At 46.7% G+C, this 18826-nt stretch overlaps 2 protein-coding genes across 4 annotated transcripts in view; both read left to right on the forward strand.

The window, feature by feature from the left end:
• LOC308569721 (uncharacterized protein) overlaps positions 1–18826 on the forward strand; it is a 198718-nt gene that overhangs the window by 132652 nt on the left and 47240 nt on the right. The gene's annotated exons all lie outside the window — the stretch shown is intronic.
• On the forward strand, positions 1094–10287 carry NDUFA4 (NDUFA4 mitochondrial complex associated). The gene is made up of 4 exons (XM_081163989.1): positions 1094–1269; positions 3383–3471; positions 6555–6615; positions 10043–10287. The coding sequence occupies exons 1-4, from the start codon at positions 1228–1230 to the stop codon at positions 10097–10099; spliced, it is 249 nt and encodes an 82-aa protein (XP_081020115.1). The 5' UTR covers positions 1094–1227; the 3' UTR covers positions 10100–10287.

Raw genomic sequence — 18826 nt, forward strand, 5'->3', positions numbered from 1 at the left:
ACACACTGTTGTTTATTTATTTGCTTGTTTCTTGCATTGACATGCCAGGGAGCTGAGATGCAGCTAAATGCGTTTATGTTCATTTCATTTGAATACATTTTAATGCAATTAAAATAAATACATAAAACACACTGTTGTTTATTTATTTGCTTGTTTCTTGCATTGACATGCCAGGGAGCTGAAATGCAACAAAATGCATTTATTTTAACTGCATTGCAGCAGCCCCAGCTTGGATGCGACCGGGCGGGGAAGGGTGGGCGGGACACGGGAGGGAAGCACCGCCTCCGCACCGCCCCTTTTTCTACGTCATTGTCGGGTGCGCGCCCGCTCCCCGTCCCGCGCCTGCCTTTCTCGTTAGAGTATTTATTTCCTTGTATTGACATACCAGGGAGCTGAAATCCAGCTAAATGCATTTATTTTAATTGTATTTAATTGCATTTTAAATGCCTTTAAATGCAATTAAAATAAATACGTAAAATACACCATTATTTATTTATTTTAAAATGTATTTTTATTAAAGATTTTCTTGATTTACAAAGGCCTGTGCAATGTGTCTCGTATTTTATTTTATTTTATTGCTTGTTTCTTGCGTTGACATACCAGGGAGCTGAAATGCAACTAAATGCGTTTATTTTAATTGCATCTAATTGCATTTTAATTGCTCCAAGTCTCCAGCACCTGCCAGATGCACAACGCCCGCCAAGCCTGCAGGGGGCGTGTGCAGCGCCCCACCTCCTTCGCCTCTCTCCAGCCACACGCCGCAAACCAGCCCGTCAGCTATCTTCGGACTCCAACTCCCAGCAGCCCCTGCTGTCGCCGCCGACAGTCCGGCGCGGCGGGAGTTGTAGTCCGGCGACCCCTAGCGGCGGGCCGCTGCCTGCCTTCTCTCCGCTCCTCTATTTGTAGCTGTCTACCCAACTGCCTGCATTCCCTTCGACGCGGACGAGGGGAGAGCAATCGACTTATTCGAGCCGGGCGCCCGCCTGGGCCCTTTTTTATCGGCTGGTTTACTTCGGAGCGCGTCGCTCGGGGCGGCAAATGGCTTCCTTTCCCTGCAGGCGGTTCCAGGGGCAGCCCGAGAGGGGTCCTCGAGCGGGGTCCTCGAGTGACATTGGGCGCTCGTCAGGCGGCCGCTGAGGCAGAAGGAAAAAAAGGGACGGTCGGGGTTGTCGTCGTCGCTGCTGCAGCTCCTCCTTCGACGCCGTCCGGTCCGCCGCCGCCGCCGCCATGTTCCGCCTCATGCTCACCCACGCGAAGAAGCACCCGAGCGTGAGTCCCGGAGGGAGCGCTATAGGCGGGGGGGGGAGGGGTTTGTTTCCTGAGGCGAAGGGAGCGCTATGGGGGGGAGGGGGGAGCCCAGCGTTTTCTGCGCCCCGCCCCGAGCCGCCTCCTTTGCCCTTTTTATTGCATTCTTCTTTTATTTCGAATTTTGTTCCTCGCGCGGGGAAGATTGCGAGACACAAGATGGCAAGAAATCCTCTTTTTTTAAGGTATGCAAAGGAAAACAAAAACGAAGAAACCCCCCACAGCTTGCAAGAAATCCTCTTTTTCCCCTTTTTTAGGTATGCAAAGGAAAACAAAAACAAAGAAACCCCCACAGATTGCAAGAAATCCTCTTTTTCCCCTTTTTTTAGGTATGCAAAGGAAGACAAAAACAAACAAACAAACCCCTCACATTGCAACAAATTCCCCTTTGCCCTTTTAATTGCATACCTAAACAGATTGAATACCTAAAAGAAAAAGATAGGATTTGTTGCAATCTGCTTTCTGTCCTCATGCAATTAAAAAGGCAAAGGGGAATTTGTTTCAATGTGGGGGGTCTTTTTTGTTTTCCTTTGCATACCTAAAAAAAAAAAAGGATTTGTTGCAAAGGAACAAAAAAAAAAACAAACCCCAGGTTGCTACGAATTCTCCTTTACTTTTAATTACTGAAGGAAAGGAAGCAGATTGCAACAAATCGTGTGTTTTTTTAGGTATGCAAAGGGAGTGAGGAGGGAAACCCAGATTGCAACAAATTCTCCTTTGCTTTTAATTACACGAGGAAAGGAAACAGATTGCAACAAATCCTATTTTTTTTTAGGTATGTGGGGGGACGACGACGACCCCAGATGGCAACAGAATTCTGTTGTTTTTTTAGTTATGCTAGAAAGACCAAAGCAGGCTGCAACAAATTTCGTTTTATTTTTAAGCAATGGCAACACTCCTAAACCGCCCTTCTTCTCTGCAGTGGGTGGAGAGGTAAACATAGCATACAGTAAGAAATATAAAACTTGTCAATAAATAATAGGCACAGATAAATGAGTGAATAGGCTTGTATTGTATTGTTTTAAGTCTAAAGGGTTAGGATGCAGCTTTTTGGGGGCAATAGCCCCTCCCCTCCTCCAAAGGTGCTTTAGAAAAAATTGGATTTCCCTTGGTAAAAGAAGAATAATTTAGCTTTCTGGGCCTTGCAGAGCCTGGGAGCTGCTTCCTCCCCTTCTCTTGGCCTCTGTGATGTTAACTCCTTTGAGCTCTTAAAATGCCTGTGCAGACCACTTTCTCAGGCGGGTTTGCCAGCAGCACTATGTTTCTACTAACACCACCTTAATTTTGCTAACCCCCGCTGCCAAAAGAGACCCAGCAAAGAGGTTTGTGGCAGCCATCACCAACTTAGTGCCTTCCAGATGTTGTTGGTCCAGCTCCCATCATCTCTGACCATTGGCTATGCCGATGGGAGTTGGCTTTCAACAACATCTGCATTGATACCCTGTGAAAACGAACCTCTTTGCCTGGGATTTTTGGGTGGGCAGGCAGGTAAGAGGAATTTGGTTTCTGTCGCAGATGAGAGCCCAGGTGGTTCATGGGGTGTGTGCTATGCTTTTATCTACAAGCAGTGCCGAATCGCTTTTATTCTCTCGCATTTTGTTCTAATGTAACCTCCCCAGGAATCTTTGGAAGAAAGGCAGGTTAGAAATACCAGGTTAGAAATTCTCTCGTAAATAAAAATTGCAAAGGGAGACTTAAAAAAAATTAGCTAACAACCTGGGAGCAGACTGAAGAGGCATGTTGTCTGCCTAAAGGGTTGCTTGAGTGTGGAGGTGTGATTCATAGTTGACCTCTCCCACCCACACTTTGTCATGGGAGGTCATCCTGATGGGGCCACAGTATCTTGGACAGAAAACGTGGACGCAGGTGGATTTGAATATGTGCCCCTACCAGTGACAACTTTCCCTTTGCAAATACCTCCCCCCTGTTCTTTCCCTTCCATATCCTCACCCCTTTAAGGATATCAGGTTACCTACTTTGGGGTCTGACACATTCCCCTTCGGTTCAAACGTGCGATGGCGACTTATCCTGGTATTCAACTTCCGCTTTTGATCTCGAAACATTCTGTTTATCACAGTTGATTCCTCTGTTCATCTTTATTGGAATTGGAGGGACCGGCGCGGGCCTCTACATCATGCGCCTTGCTCTTCGCAATCCTGATGTCTGGTAAGTCAGCCTTTCTCTCTTTGGCGATCCCTCGTAGCCGAGTAAGATTGTCTTCCCTAAACACGGTTTTAACAGTGAGTCCGTAAGTGACTGTGGAGGCCAATTCTGGATCCACACGTCCTTCCACATAGGTGTCCAGGTGGGAGTTGATCACGGAGTGGGTTTGCCAAGTGTGCCTTCCTCTTAGCACATTTCTCCCTTGCGTCCTGAGTTCGAGCGTCTTCAAAGCCCATGACACCTTTGGGAAAGGCTGTTCTCCAATTGGAGCTATCACTGGCCAGTGTTTCCCAATTGTCGGTGTTTATACTACATTTTTAAAGATTTGCCTTGAGACAGTCTTTAAACCTCTTTTGTTGACCACCAGCATTACACTTTCCATTTTTAAGTTCGGAATAGAGTACAGTCATACCTTGGGTTACAGACGCTTCAGGTTGCGTTTTTTAGGTTATGGACCCACCGAAACCCAGAAGTACCAGAACGGGTTACTTCTGGGTTTCGGGGACCACGCTTTGTGCATGTGCAGAAGCGCCGAATTGCAACCCGCGTGTGTGCAGATGCGCTGCTGCGGGTTGCGAGTCCTGCGGGTTGCGAACGTGCATCCCACACGGATCACGTTCACAACCCAAGCGTCCACTGTATAGTAGCTGCTTTGCAGAGCCCTTGCCATGGTGCTGACAATTGCCACCCCCACAAAACCACGTCACGTGATCGCCCCAGGTGTCCTTCACAGATGAATACGAGGCAGCGCTTTTGAATGGGACCTAAGCTTAACTCCTATCCGTGGCAGCTGCACACTGCCTTACTTTACTCAAAATTAACCACAGGGATCCGTGGCCTAAGTGGATGTGAGCTTGCTTCTTTTCAGAAGCGACACTGCCACCGAAAACCATCTTGGAACCCAGCGGCAGGGATTGATGGCATGGCAGGGTCAGGCTGATGACTAATCTTCCAAGCTTCTTGGGGGCAGACCTTTTGCCACTTCTTTAAGTGTTGCCATCTTAAAGCACCACCTGAATAAAATGTGGCATGCTGTGCTGCAGAGGTAGTATAATAATCAAATTTATATGGCTCCCATCTGACTGGGTTGCCCCAGTCATTCTGGGTGGCTTCCAACCAATTATAAAACCACAGTGAAACATTAGCATCAGCTTCTTAGCTTTAGAGCAAGAAAATCAATCATAATAGCATTGCCATTCATCAGCTGAGTTGTATCCAAGGCATTGCAATGAGCAGTACAGCATAGCTAAAAGGGTATTTTACCTGCCGTGTGTGCGCACGCGCAGGTTGCGATTTGGTGTTTGTGCGCATGCGCGAGCGCTGAAACCCAGAAGTAACCTGTTATGGTACTTCCGGGTTCGGCACAGTACGCAACCCGGAAACACATACCCTGAAGCGTCTGTAACCCGAGGTATGACTGTAAAGCCAATTAACTGTGTGCAGAAAGCACAAAGACTAACAGGAGCCTGCCATGGAGAAAGTGTAGGTAAAACATAAAGGACCCCTGGGCAGTTAAGCCCAGTCAAAGGCGACTATGGGGTTGTGGTGCTCATCTCGCTTTCACGGGAGGGAGATGCGTTTGTCCACAGACAGCTTTCTGGGTCATGTGGCCAGCATGACAAAACCGCTTCTGGTGCAACGGGACACCGCGACGGAAACCAGAGCACACAGAAACACTGTTTACCTTCCCGCCACAGTGGTACCTATTTATCTACTTGCACTGGCATGCTTTTGAACTGCTAGGTTAGCAGGAGCTGGGACCGAACAATGAGAGCTCACCACCGTCACGTGGATGCGAAAAGCCGACCTTCCGATCGGCAAGCCCAAGAGGCTCAGTGGTTTAGACAGCAGCGCCACCCGCGACCCAGAAGAAAATGTAGGATTGGGTTGCCAAACACACCAAACCGGCTGTGCATTCACATAAACAATTCTCTTCTGTATTTTATCACAGTAACAAATACTTCTCTTGCACATAATCAACGCATAAAGTACAACAATGTAAACAGAAGTCCCAATAGATCAGTTCATTCATAGAGTCCAAATATCTGCTAGTTGTATGTATGTATGTCTTTGTATGCTCATAAAATGGAAATGGGAACTTATTACAGTTCCACAGAATCTTGACAAGGATTTCCGGAATAATGCCTTGTTTCGCCTCCTGGGCTTCATCAGTTGTACATGTTCATATGTGGTATATCAAGATACAGTAGACGCTCGGGTTGCGAACATGATCCGTGCAGGAAGCACGTTCGCAACCCGCAGCGCCGCGTCTGCACATGCGCAGTTTGCAATTTGGGGCTTCTGCGCATGCACAAAGAGCAATTTAGCATTTCTGCACATGTGCGAGCGCCGAAACCTGGAAGTAACCCGTTCCGGTACTTCCGGGTTTCGGCGCATCCATATCCTGAAAACCCGCAACCTGAAGTGTCTGTAACCTGAGGTATGACTGTAATGGAACTTTTGACATGGTGGCTTCGTGGTGCTTTAAAGCCAGTTAAGGAGGGATGCGGGTGGCGCTGTGGGTTAAACCACAGAGTCTAGGGCTTGCCAATTAGAAGGTAGGCGGTTCGAAGCCCTGCGACGGGGTGAGCTCCCGTTGCTCGGTCCCTGCTCCTGCCAACCTAGCAGTTCAAAAGCACCTCAAAGTGCAAGTAGATAAATAGGTACCGCTCCGGCGGGAAAGTAAACGGCGTTTCTGTGCACTGCTCTGGTTTGCCAGAAGCGGCTTAGTCATGCCGGCCACATGACCCGGAAGCTGTACGCCAGCTCCCTTGGCCAATAAAGCGAGATGAGCGCTGCAACCCCAGAGTCGGTCACAACTGGACCTAATGGTCAGTGGTCCCTTTACCTTTACCTTAAAGGAGTTTTACTAATACTTGTGATATGGTCGGCTTTTTTTTTTTACATCCCACATTATAAAAGAAGTGTGCGCTTCTGGTGGCATTGAGGAGGCCATGATCATTAAATTGGTGAGAACCTTGTGCCAACAATTGGGTAGAGTGGTTATGCTTCATGCTGTAGGTTTTTCTCCTTCTTACAAAGATGTACTGACTGCTGTCTTCCTCTTGTCACGTTTCTCTGCCTAGCTGGGACAGAAAGAACAACCCGGAGCCTTGGAACAAACTGGGACCCAATGACCAGTACAAGGTATGGTACAAAATACCTAACTAGGGTTATAGTGCTGGCTATCCTATGGGCCAGGAATGGGGAGTCTGGTGTCCAGCAGAGGTTACTGGACTCCAAGTCCCATCAGCCCCATCCATGGATTAGGAATGATGGGAGTAGAAATCCAACTCAGATATTTAAGCTAATCACCAAATAGCACCTTAAACCTAGGTTATGGTTGCCACAACAAAATGTTGAGGCACCATTTTTTCTTGGTGACATTTAATATAACCAGTGAACCCTCCTTGAGATCTATGGATGATGATAGTTTTTTATTTATACCCCACCCTTCCCGGTTCAAAAACCGGGCTCAGGGCGGCTAACAGCAAATTTAAAACACTTAATTATAAAAGCAGCATAAAATACAGTGTAAAAACATGAATAACAGTAAAATTCAAAAATCAATTTAGGGGAAATAAGCATTAGATAATCCCCAGGGCTAGCTGGCAGAATTGGTCCTACTTGGCCAGCGAGGAGGCCAGGGGAGAATTAGCTGTGGGGTCTCAGAGCGGGTGATCTTCATAAAAGGGGAGGGGGAGGGAAGAGAAGGGAAATAGAAGATCAGGCTGAATTCAAATTAAAGGCCAGGCGGAATAGCTTTGTCTTACAGGCCCAATGGAAGGAGGTTAAATCCTGAAGGGCCCTGGTCTCATGTGACAGATCATTCCACCAGGTCGGAGCCATCACGGAAAAGGCCCTGGTGGAGGATAGTCTGACTTCCTTAGGGCCTGGGACCACTAAACTATGGTGGTTCAGGGATGAAAGGCGGTTAATAATAATAATGTGTGATTACAGCATTTCAGGGGGTTGGACTAGATGACCCTCGGGTCCCTTCTGTGATTCTTCACTCTCCCCTCTGGTTCAATCTTCTCAACTCTACATGATAAATCCCTGAGTTGCTGCCATTGACCCGTGATTCTGCCTGCAAAATTGCTTTTAAGCCTATTAAAGATGAATGATTAGAGATCTTTTCCTCCTACTGAATCAATGGGGTATAATTTCAGTGTGTGCACAACAGAAGAATTGTGATATTAACTGCCTGTTTCGGGCTCCTAGGCACTTACCCAGTTTCTTGCAGTTCAGCTCTGAAAATACTTCCTTGTGCCTTGCTCTTTCTTGCCTAAGGCAATTATTTCTGGGTAGCGTGGAATCTGCTTGCCCCTTGTAGTACATTCTGCCTGCCCTTGCACAACTGTGTGATATTTAAGGCATCCCAGCTCTTGTCTGCCAAAGAGAGCAGAAAGCTCTGTTTCTCCCATATTTGGCTTTGTATAAAAGCCGTTGTCCGGCTGTGTTGCTAAAAGAGGCCAGAGGCATGTGAAAATGAGAACACTTTGAGAACCGGTGCTGTAAATAACTTGAGATGTTTAGTGTTGCGTTCTAAACAAAACGTACAAACTCTTGCAATGTAAACGTTACTCAGAGATCCAGGAAAGGCAACCAGCAGCCTGGAAAATAAATCTCACTGTGATGATGTGTTCATGCATTCTGAATAAGGATGCAACATTTAGCTGATAAATATTTAAGCAGGTGCTCCTGATTTAATTTAAAAACCAATTAACTATAAAAGGCTTTATCACCTGCAGGTGGTAAGTCTCACCTTTGAGTGAGAAGGGAAAATGGCTTTGTTAAAGGGCTCTCTCCAACAACAGTGGCATACATTATTTAAACACCAATCTGTTTCTTAAACTTTTATTTATATGCAGATGTATACAGATTTCCTTAAAACGCGTAATATGCTGCAAATTTAGTTGGTTAAGGTGGCTGCCAGTCCTATAACTTCAACTGATCATAATATAGTGATCCAAAAGTCTTGGCATGCGTGCAAATTGTCTGCAATCTGGAGAACAGGGCAACTAAGACCGTGTACATTTCTGGCCTCCTACTGTCAGAGGAGATTACTATTTATTCTGCAAAACTATGAAACTTAAGGGTTGCATTCTGGGCTACTTCACAACCCCCGGCAGATGATTTTCAGGGGCGAGCCAGGTCCAGTAAGTAAGGAGAGACAATGAAAATGAGGTGTCTAGTCTTGCATAATGTCACTATTTGGGTACAACCTGAGCTGTTAAAAGGTTTAAAGGCTTGTTCTGGGAGACCAAAAACTTTTGATGCAATCCAGAGAAGAATTTAGCCTTTCTTGAGTCCACTGGAATAAAATAGCCTAAAACGGAGTGCTACTTTCTAGGCTTTCACAAAATCTTCTTTCACCATTTTATGATCTATAGCTCTCAAATGATTGAGACCTAAAAAAAACCAGAAACTTCGTTTGGGCTTCAGGGTTTATATACTCAATAACCGGTCTTTCAAATACAGTGGTACCTCGGAAGTCGAACGGAATCCGCTCCGGAAGTCCGTTCGCCTTCCAAAATGTTCAGAAACCAAGGCGCTGCTTCCGATTGGCTGCAGGAAGCTGCTGCAGCCAATCGGAAGCCACGGACGTTGCGTCAGACATTCGGGTTCCAAAGAATGTTTGCAAACTGGAACACTCACTTCCAGGTTTGCGGCATTCAGGAGCTAAAACATTTGACTCGCAAGGCGTTTGGGATCCAAGGTAAGTGGAAATGAAACAGCTGGTTGCAATGGTGAAATTATGGTGGCGCTGTCACTCTGTAATGGCAGTGCTGAAGTCATAAGTCAGATCTCCTATTTATAGCCAAGGAGTGGACCCAAGGGGGGACTGTTCCCTCAAGGCACTGCCTTCCAAGTAACAGTGACCTAAGGTTTTCCAGTAAAACATGAAATGGTGCACGCACTACATCTTGTTAGTGTGCTTCGTTCATAACTTTTCTCCTAGTTAAATCAATAATAATACTTTTTATTACTTATACCCTGCCCATCTGGCTGGAGTTCCCCAGCCGCTATGGGCGGCTTCCAACAAAATATAAAAAATAATGTCAAACATTAAAAACTTACTGATACAGGGCTGCCTTCAGATGTCTTCTAAAAGTTGTGTGGTTCTTTATCTCCTTGACATCTGATGGGAGGGCATTCCACAGGGTGGGCGCCACCACCGAGAAGGCCCTCTGCCTGGTTCCCTGTAACCTCACTTCTCGCAATGAGGGAACCGCTAGAAGGCCCTCGGCGCTGGACCTCAGTGTCCGGGCAGAACGATGGGGTGGAGATGCTCCTTCAGGTATACTGGGCCATTTAGGGCTTGAAAGGTCAGCACCAGCACTTTGAATTGTGCTCGGAAATGTACTGGGAGCCAATGTTTCAGGACCAGTGTTATATAGTCTCGGCGGCCATTTCTTGTTACCAGTCTAGCTGCCGCATTCTGGATTAATTGTAGTTTCCGAGTCACCTTCAAAGGTAGACCCACGTAGAGCGCATGGCAGTAGTCCAAGTGGGAGGTAACCCTTTGTACGGATAGGATTTTCATCCTAACAGCTGTGCTTCCCTCTTCCAGTTCTATGCGGTGAATGTGGACTACGATAAGCTGAAAAAGGATCGCCCAGATTTCTGAAGAGCAACCGTTCTCCCCTCTACAAGCTGCACAAGATGAAGTGGTTTAGGTCTTCCAGAAGCCATCCGCACAACTCATACGCTTAAATCATCCAGGAAATGTTAAAACTGATTGCACAACGCACTTAAATCATGTTTTGCGACAGAGCTTGTTGGGACCCTAATAAAACCTAAAACTTGAAATCTTAACACTTTTTTCTTTTTGCGGTGCAAGAGTTTTCTGACATGGGCAGCTGCGTGAATTTGATGGGAGGGCAGAGTTGAAATAATTTATCATAAATATTTGTGGCTTGTAGCCGTACGCCACTGCTTAAAAATAAAAATCTGTCAGCCTTGACTGATGTGAAATCCAGAGTTAAAAATAAGCACTCTCATGTTCTTTTTTTCTGAAATGCATTTACTAAAGAGCAGGGAACCCGAATTTCAAGTGTAGGCTATGTTGGAAAATAGCAGAATTCCGATACTTTTGCTTATCTTCGGCATAGACTTAAGAGATTTGATTGGGGTATATGCCCATCTTTTATGCTGCAGGAGAAAAAAGGAGAAAGCTCAAGTAGCTGCCTTGCAGCACTGCTGCACCCATGTCTACTTGGAAGTAAGTCCTACTGAATTCAGTGGGGCTTCCTCCCATGTAGGTGAGATTGTAGCCTTTGCCATTTTTGAGAGAGCTGTGGTACCGAGTAATTAAAAATAAAAATGACTAAAACAAAATCCTTGTGTCTGAATAGCAAGTTCATGACTGCTTAAGCTTTTGCCAGTGCAACAATGAAATGGTCCTCTTCTGGTCTCACTGCAGTCGAAAGGCACCATAATAATAATAATAAATTTTATTTTATTAATTTATTTATTAGCCAGTAAGCGCTTGGTAGGCAGAGCTGAGGTGTGGGAATCTTAAGTCAGGGACGCTGGGAACTTTGAAAGTTTTTGTTCATTCCTCGGAAAGGGAGAAATGGTTACCAAATAAAAATAAATAGGAAAAAAGATATTCGAAGAAACAGCCAGTACATAGTTCAGATAAAATAAAAAAATTCCTTCCAGTAGCACCTTAAAGACCAACTAAGTTAGTTCTTGGTATGAGCTTTCGTGTGCATGCATACTTCTTCAGATACACATGCACACGAAAGCTCATACCAAGAACTAACTTAGTTGGTCTTTAAGGTGCTACTGGAAGGAATTTTTTTTATTTTGACTATGGCAGACCAACACGGCTACCTATCTGTAACATAGTTCAGATAATGCAGAGAAAAAGTAAAATGGCACGGTGCTGGAATGGTTTCAGAATTTCAGATTTGGGAGTGCATTATCGGACTTTCTGAAACTTGCTGCACTTATTTAAGTGGTATGTTAAAAGATTCTCTCTTGGAAGTCTTCCTTTGTAACGTAAGAAAAGCCGGCTGGGTCAGGCCACTGGCCAACGTTCAGCATCCTGTACTCACAAATGCCTGTGTAAAAACTGCAAGCAGAATCTGAGCACAGCAGCACTTGTGATTCTCAGGAACTGATGCACAGAAATACGCCGCCTTTTGGAGCTGGAGGTAATACGTAGCCATCAGTTGCCAAATTGCCAAGTTCAAATGGCACCCACCCAAGGGTAGTTTTATCCAGATGTGAACCTGGCTTCACCTAGGCGCCACCACTAGCTGCCGATGGGCAACATCCCTCCTTACAGCTGCCAAGAGACGGAGATTTGTTAGGAGACCCACATCCCCCTCTTTTGGGACTACAACTCACAATAATTAATCGAATGTTAAAAACTTCCCTAAACAGAGCTGCCTTCAGATGTCTTCTAAAAGTCAGATATTTATTTCCTTGACATCTGATGGGAGGGCGTTCCACAGGGCGGGTGCCACCACGAGAAGGCCCTCTGCCTGGTTCCCTGTAACCTCACTTCTCGCAGGGAGGGAACCGCCAGGAGGCCCTCGGAGCTGGACCTCAGTGTCTGGGCTGAACGATGGGGGTGGAGACGCTCCTTCAGATCTTGCGCTTTAACATTCCTCCTAAATTTTTGACCCGTCAACCAGGATTTAAAAGGAGTGTCTTTTTTTACAAATGCTCTTTTGGCAAGGGGATTTGGGAAACATACCTTATTTTTTGCTCTACAAGACTCACTTTTTCCCTCCTTAAAAGTAAGGGGAAATGTGTGTGCGTCTTATGGAGCGAATGCAGGCTGCGCAGCTATCCCAGAAGCCAGAACAGCAAGAGGGATTGCTGCTTTGTGTTTCGCTCGGCCTGCTTTTGCCCCTGGAACTGCCTGCCACTGAATTTGGTCAAGTGGGAGCAGGCGTTACGGTTATCCTCCTTATCTTTGAAATGCGGGTGTTTAACGTGTTTCTCTTGAGATCAGTGTGCCCGTCAAAGTACCAGACAAACTTTTTAAAAGTTGCAAAGCCGTTAGATCTACTAAAAATGTTTATTGCTGATAAACAACTTAAAATCTTCCCTAGTTTACAAATGGAAAAAAGTTCATTGTTATGAGCACATTATTCTCCTCTGCTCTGTGAAACAAATATATTCAGTACATCTGCTCTCTTATTCAAAACATTTACATCTCTAAGTAATAGATCTATGCCGCTATCCCAACTATAATCGTATTTGAAATAATAGATCTATATTAATATTTTTTCTCCCAACTATCAGTTTTTCAGATTTATTTAGTTGCTTTCTCTCTCTCTCTCTCATTAGCTCTCTACCAGTATCGTATCAATTATTAAATACAGTTAGGTTTTCTGACTGCAATCTTAAAACTCACCCCTTGTTTTTCTTAAAGGTTAGGGATTTTGCACCATCGTATTGACTTTTGCAAAATGCTTCCGTTTATCCTCCAAGCAAACTGCCAAGTTCCATGTCACTCCCATCGTTTGTGGCTGGCAAAATGTTCATTTATCTCCCTTACAGTGGGTATAAGTCTTTCTGCACAATAAAATCTAGTTACAACATCAGGGTATTTTTTTCTTTCCAGGGCGGGCTAATACTTTGCAGCTGCAACTTCATTTTTAAACCTATTCATTATTATCTGGTTCCTGCAGTTTCTCTCTTACACACGAACCCTCCATGCGCTGAAGATTGCTTGGGGTTAGAGAGCTTGCAAAATGGTGCTTCTGCCTCAGAAGGGCTACTCTGCCCCCAAGAGAAAGCCCCCCCCCCAAGACTGGCAGCCTAATACCAAGATTTTCTTCACTCAATTAAAACCTGAGGATATTCGCTTGCAACTTGCAGCGCACTGGAGCAAAGCAGTGACGTTTTAAGGCTACAATCCTATCCCTGTTTACCTAGGAGCAAGCACCACCGAATCACACAGGGCTCGCTTTCACGTAGAACTGTTTTTCTTAAAGCGAGCAGGGATTCTCAAATCACACAGAGGAAATCAAACTTAAAACACTGCAGCCTTGAACTAGAGGCTTATACCAGTGTTGTCTACCTTGACTGGAGATTTGAAACCAGGCTCTCCCAGAGATGCCGTTCAGGATTCGAACTTGGGACCTGCTGCACGCACAGCAGATGCTCTGCACCTGAGCAACCGCCAATTAGGAGCCTAGGGCTTGCCGATCAGAAGGTCGGAGGTTCGAATCCCCGCGACGGGGTGAGCTCCCGTTGCTCTGTCCCTGCTCCTGCCAACCTAGCAGTTTGAAAGCACGTCAAAGTGCAAGTAGATAAATAGGTACCACTCTGGTGGGAAGGTAAACGGCGTTTCCGTGTGCTGCTCTGGTTCGTCAAAAGCGGCCTAGTCATGCTGGCCACATGACCCTGAAGCTGTATGCCGGCTCCCTCGGCCAATAAAGCAAGATGAGCGCTGCAACCCCAGAGTCGGCCACAACTGGACCTAATGGTCAGGGCTCCCTTTACCTTTACAGGTTCTGCTTCATCCTGTCCCATGAAACAAAGGTGTCGAGATTGAGGCGGCAATTTTAAACCCTCTCACCTGGGAGTAAGTCCCACTGAATTTGGCTGGATTTACTTCTGAGTAAACATGGATAGGGGTTGTGTGCTGTAAGGTTTTCAAGTCACTCCCAATATTTTAATTTTTTTTTTTTTAAAAAAGGGAAAAGCCATCGATAATAATCGATAATCGATAATAATTTATTATTATTATTATTATTATTATTATCGACGTGGAAGTCTGCATTCTTTACCTGCTTGGGTGGACGAGTGGAGAGTCGCAATCTTCAAGGCAGGTGAATTTCGAGTCGATTTGGAGCAGCTACTTTTGCTGAAGGGGTGGGTTCAAATGCTGTTGGACTCTCAGCAGCCCCATTGATCAGGGATTGGGTGAGGGGTTGTGGCCCAACATCTGGAAGGCCAAAGGTTTCCCACCCCAGTTTTAGCACATTTAATCCCAGTATTACGAAGGCGATCTTCGATTTATGCCCATTTGCTCATCTGGAAAAGGTCACTGGATTACTGGGCACACCACTGAGTCACAGAATCCAAGAAAGGTCTTGTTAGAATGGACCCTGTGGATCATCTAGCCAAAGGTTTCCCAAACTTGGGTCTCCAACAGTTTTTGGACTACAATCCCCATCATCCCTGACTAGCTAAGGATGATGGGAGTTGTAGTCCAAAAACAGCTGGAGACCCAAGTTTGAGAAACCCTGGTCTAGTCCAACCCCCTGCAATACAGGAACATGCAAGCTGTCTTGTACTGGGATCGATCCTGCCATCCTGCACCACAATGTAAGAGAGTCGTGGCCTGATAGATAACAGGTTGCGATAGCTGCAATACTAACCATGCAGGTATATGGTTTAAAATAATGTATTTAGGGACCCCTTTCTGAAAGGCGAGTCCCAGAGACGAAAACACTGAAAACACAGCTGTGAGACAAACTCGGGCCATCTTGCCTGCAAGTTGAGGTTCACAGCATCAACACCACTGGTGGAGCTTTTCCTGCACTTTTAAATGAATCACAGTATAGGGTAAATCTAATTTAACACTGCGGATGGATGGAGCAAAACAGCCAGGTAGAACATTTTTAACACTCATGAAAGTCCAGAAGCCTGCTCTCTTAGAAATGGGTAAGGTTTTAAGAGCTCAGCGTTGGGGTCTGGACGGGGACACCTGAGCGCTTCCAGATTTTGTAGGACTCCAACTTTCGGCAACCCCAGAAACCAGCATGGCTAAAGGCCAGGGATGGTGGGAATTAATAGTCCAGCAAAATCTGAAAGGCGACACAGGGTCTCCACCCGTTAATGGGGAATCTCCTCTTTTTAAAACTCTTGAGCGAAGGATCTGCAAGTCGAGTTTGGGCAAACTCGAGGTAGATTGCACCAGCAAATTCTGCTTTCGTGGTCAGCTTGGGTCCAAGCTACTGGGAACGGAAGGCTTTAAAGATATCTGGAATGGTGGTGCATCACATTTGCTCATTTTTAGAGCAAAATTATGAGAAGGGCAATAGGAACTTTCCCGAAACCACTGCTGGGTAGACATAAGCAATAAGGTGTCTCTCATAATGTATATCCTTAGTCTAAGTGCTCTAAAAACCTGGCGTTTTCCTTCACGAATTAGATGGAACCTGGAAGAAAATAAATATTTTGAGATGACTGCCTTCACCCATAAAGGGTTAGGGTCCCATCGGTTTTCCTAGACCAGGCATAGGCAAGCTCGGCCCTCCAGATGTTTTGAGACTACAATTCCCATCATCCCTGACCACTGGCCCTGTTTGTTGTTCTTGTTTAGTCATGTCCGCCTCTTTGTGACCCCCTGGACCAGAGCACGCCAGGCACTCCTGTCTTCCACTGCCTCCCGCAGGTTGGTCAAACTCATGCTGGTAGCTTCGAGAACACTGTCCAACCATCTCGTCCTCTGTCGTCCCCTTCTCCTTGCATCAGGGTCTTTTCCAGGGAGTCTTCTCTTCTCCTGAGGTGGCCAAAGTCTTGGAGCCTCAGCTTCAGAATCTGTCCTTCCAGTGAGCACTCAGGGCTGATTTCCTTCAGAATGGAGAGGTTTGATCTTCTTACAGTCCATGGGACTCTCAAGAGTCTCCTCCAGCACCAGAATTCAAAAGCATCCATTCTTTGGCGATCAGCCTTCTTTATGGTCCAGCTCTCACTTCCATACATCACTACTGGGAAAACCATAGCTTTAACTATACGGACCTGTTAGCTAGGGATGATGGGAGTTAGTCCCAAACATCTGGAAGGCTGAGTTTGCCTATGCCTGGCCTGGATTCTGGAGAAGAGTTGCAATCAACTCGCGGCAGCAGGACAAATGGCAGGACAAGGCAACGGCTATCACTCACCACAGCTATGCTTCCCCTTAACTGAGTGTGCATCTGAATCCCAGCTGCTGCAGATTGCAGAATCAGAGCTGGAAGGGACCCGCAAGGGTAATCTAGTCTACCCCCTGCAATGCAGGAATTTCTTGACCCACGACCCTGAGATTAAGTCTCTCCTGTTCTACCAACTGAGCTACCCCAGATCGCAAGTGGGGAAGAATTCCTGTTGCACCCAGGTCCTTCTTTGCAGGCTTCCCACTGGGGCATCTGCTTGCTGGACTGGATGGGCCTCAAAGCGAAATACTGGTTCCCACCCTACAGAGAGAAGGGGATATTCTTTTTTTAAGAGGTGTTAGTCTGAGCTGCGCCAGCACCAGGGCCTGATGTCGCAGAGCCAATTCTGGCTTGGGTCAACTCTGATGAAGGCTTACACAGTGCTCAACATAGTATTGTATCTTCCCCCCTACACACAGTCGCCAGGCAAAGACCAAAACAACTGGAATTGGGTGTTTAGCTCAGGGCAGAACAGCAGATTCAGGTCAGAATATAAAATCAGCAGCAACTAACATTACACAAGCTTTGAATACGAATCAGTCTGGCCACTAAAGCAGAGCTTTCCAAACTTTTCATGTTGGCGACACACTTTTGAGGCATGCGTTATTTCACGACACAGTCATTCAGTTTTACTAGCAAACCGGAGGTTAAACTAACCTCTTTCCAGCCCCAGGAGGAGATTGGGGAGCTTTCACAAGACACGCCTATACACTGCAGCCGACATGCTAACGTGTCCTGACACACAGTTTGGAAAGCTGTGCGTTAAAGGATCGGCTGGGATGCAAAACTAGGAAGTTCCAAGCTGTTTGCGGAAGGAGTGGGAGAAGCAGAAAGGAAAAGTAGCAGCAGCAGCAGCTTGCAGGAACAGTTTTCCTGTATCACAGAGGCCTCTGCGCTACAAGGGCAGATGTTTGAAGATCTCCAGGCACAAATGGCAGCAGCAGCAAGATGCTCCAACTAGCAGTATTTAGTCTTGTGTTGCAGCCTACTACAGAAAAGAGGGAAAGGGGTGGGGAGAAGCCACACACACACACACACACACACACACACCCTGGCCAGGTATGGGGAACAGGTGTTGCTGGACCCCAGCCCCCATCAGACCCAACTAGCATGGCCAATACAGTGGACACTCGGGTTGCGAACGTGATCCATGCGGGAGGCACGTTCGCAACCCGCAGCGCCGTGTCTGCGCACGCACGGGTTGCAATTCGGTGCTTCTGCGTAAACCACAATTTACTGCTTCTGTGCATGTGCGATCGCCGAAACACAGAAGCAACCTGTTCCGATACTTCCGGGTTTCGGCGGGTCGGTAACCCGAAAAGACGCAACCTTAAGCGTCTGTAACCCAAGGTATGAGTGTGGTCTGGGAGGATGGGTGCTAAGCCCAGCAGCAAACAGAGAGTGCCATGGGTCCTTCACTGCAGTCCCAGAAGAAGGGAGGTTTATCAAACAGACACCAGCACTGAGAATCAGCTCAAAAAAAGCCTGGGCCAATCTGGTGCACTCCAGATATTTTGGACCCCAATTCTCATCAGCCCCAGCATCACGCTGACTACTGACTTGAGAGCAAACAGTCCTTCTGTCTAGTCAAGACACACACATACCTGCAGAGCTCGGAGGAGCGAGCTGTCCGCCGCAGGTAAGCCTGTTTAATGGTCACAGATCTAGCTGACTACAGGTAGCACGGTCCTGCTGATGCAAAGATGACTGAACGCTGTTCTGGCTTGCGGCACTTGCTAGATGCCCAGCCGAACTGCATGTACAGAAAGACCAGGCCCGGAAAGCTCCTATTTCCTAAAGTACAGCAACAGGAGGTCAGCTCCTCATGAGGAAGGCCAATCTGGAGGAATTTAAGGAGAAGAACCTCCGCCTTAACACACACAAAAATGTTCACAAGCAAATCAAGGGCCAGTTAAGCTGGTGGTGAGAAACTGCCCCTTCCTCCCCACCAGTGATGTTGGACTCCCAGCAGCCAGCATGGCCAATGGTCAGAGGTGGCAGGAGTTTTAATTCCAGCAACACATGGAAGGAGACAGGGTCCACATCCCTGATGGACATGGAGGGTTGGGTTGGCTTGGCGAGGAAAAGCGGCCCAGGAGGCAGAAAGAAGCCACCGAGATTCTGAACTGGAAGTCCCCTGCTCTCAGCACTTCCTGATGGGGTCGCCATGTTCAGAACCAAGCAACATTCACCGTTCTCCCCCACCTTCCAGCAGCCATTATACCTCACAGCACAAACTGGGTTTTCCTTTCTTTTGCACACCCAGGAGCCTGAAAAAGCAGTTTGCAGCGCATTGCAAAAGGTTCTAATTTTGGGGTGGGTGGGAAGGGGACCTTTCACTGGGCCAGATCCCAGCTGCAGAGAAGAAAACGTGGGCAACTCGCAGGAGCGGCGCACTTCATCCGTCCCCTGACCAGTGCAGAGAAAATAAAAATAACCACTCTCAAAGCAGTCACACTTGTAGC

Source organism: Podarcis bocagei (genome assembly GCF_964188305.1).
Source record: "Podarcis bocagei genome assembly, chromosome: 12".
NCBI classification, from domain to species: Eukaryota; Metazoa; Chordata; class Lepidosauria; order Squamata; family Lacertidae; genus Podarcis; species Podarcis bocagei.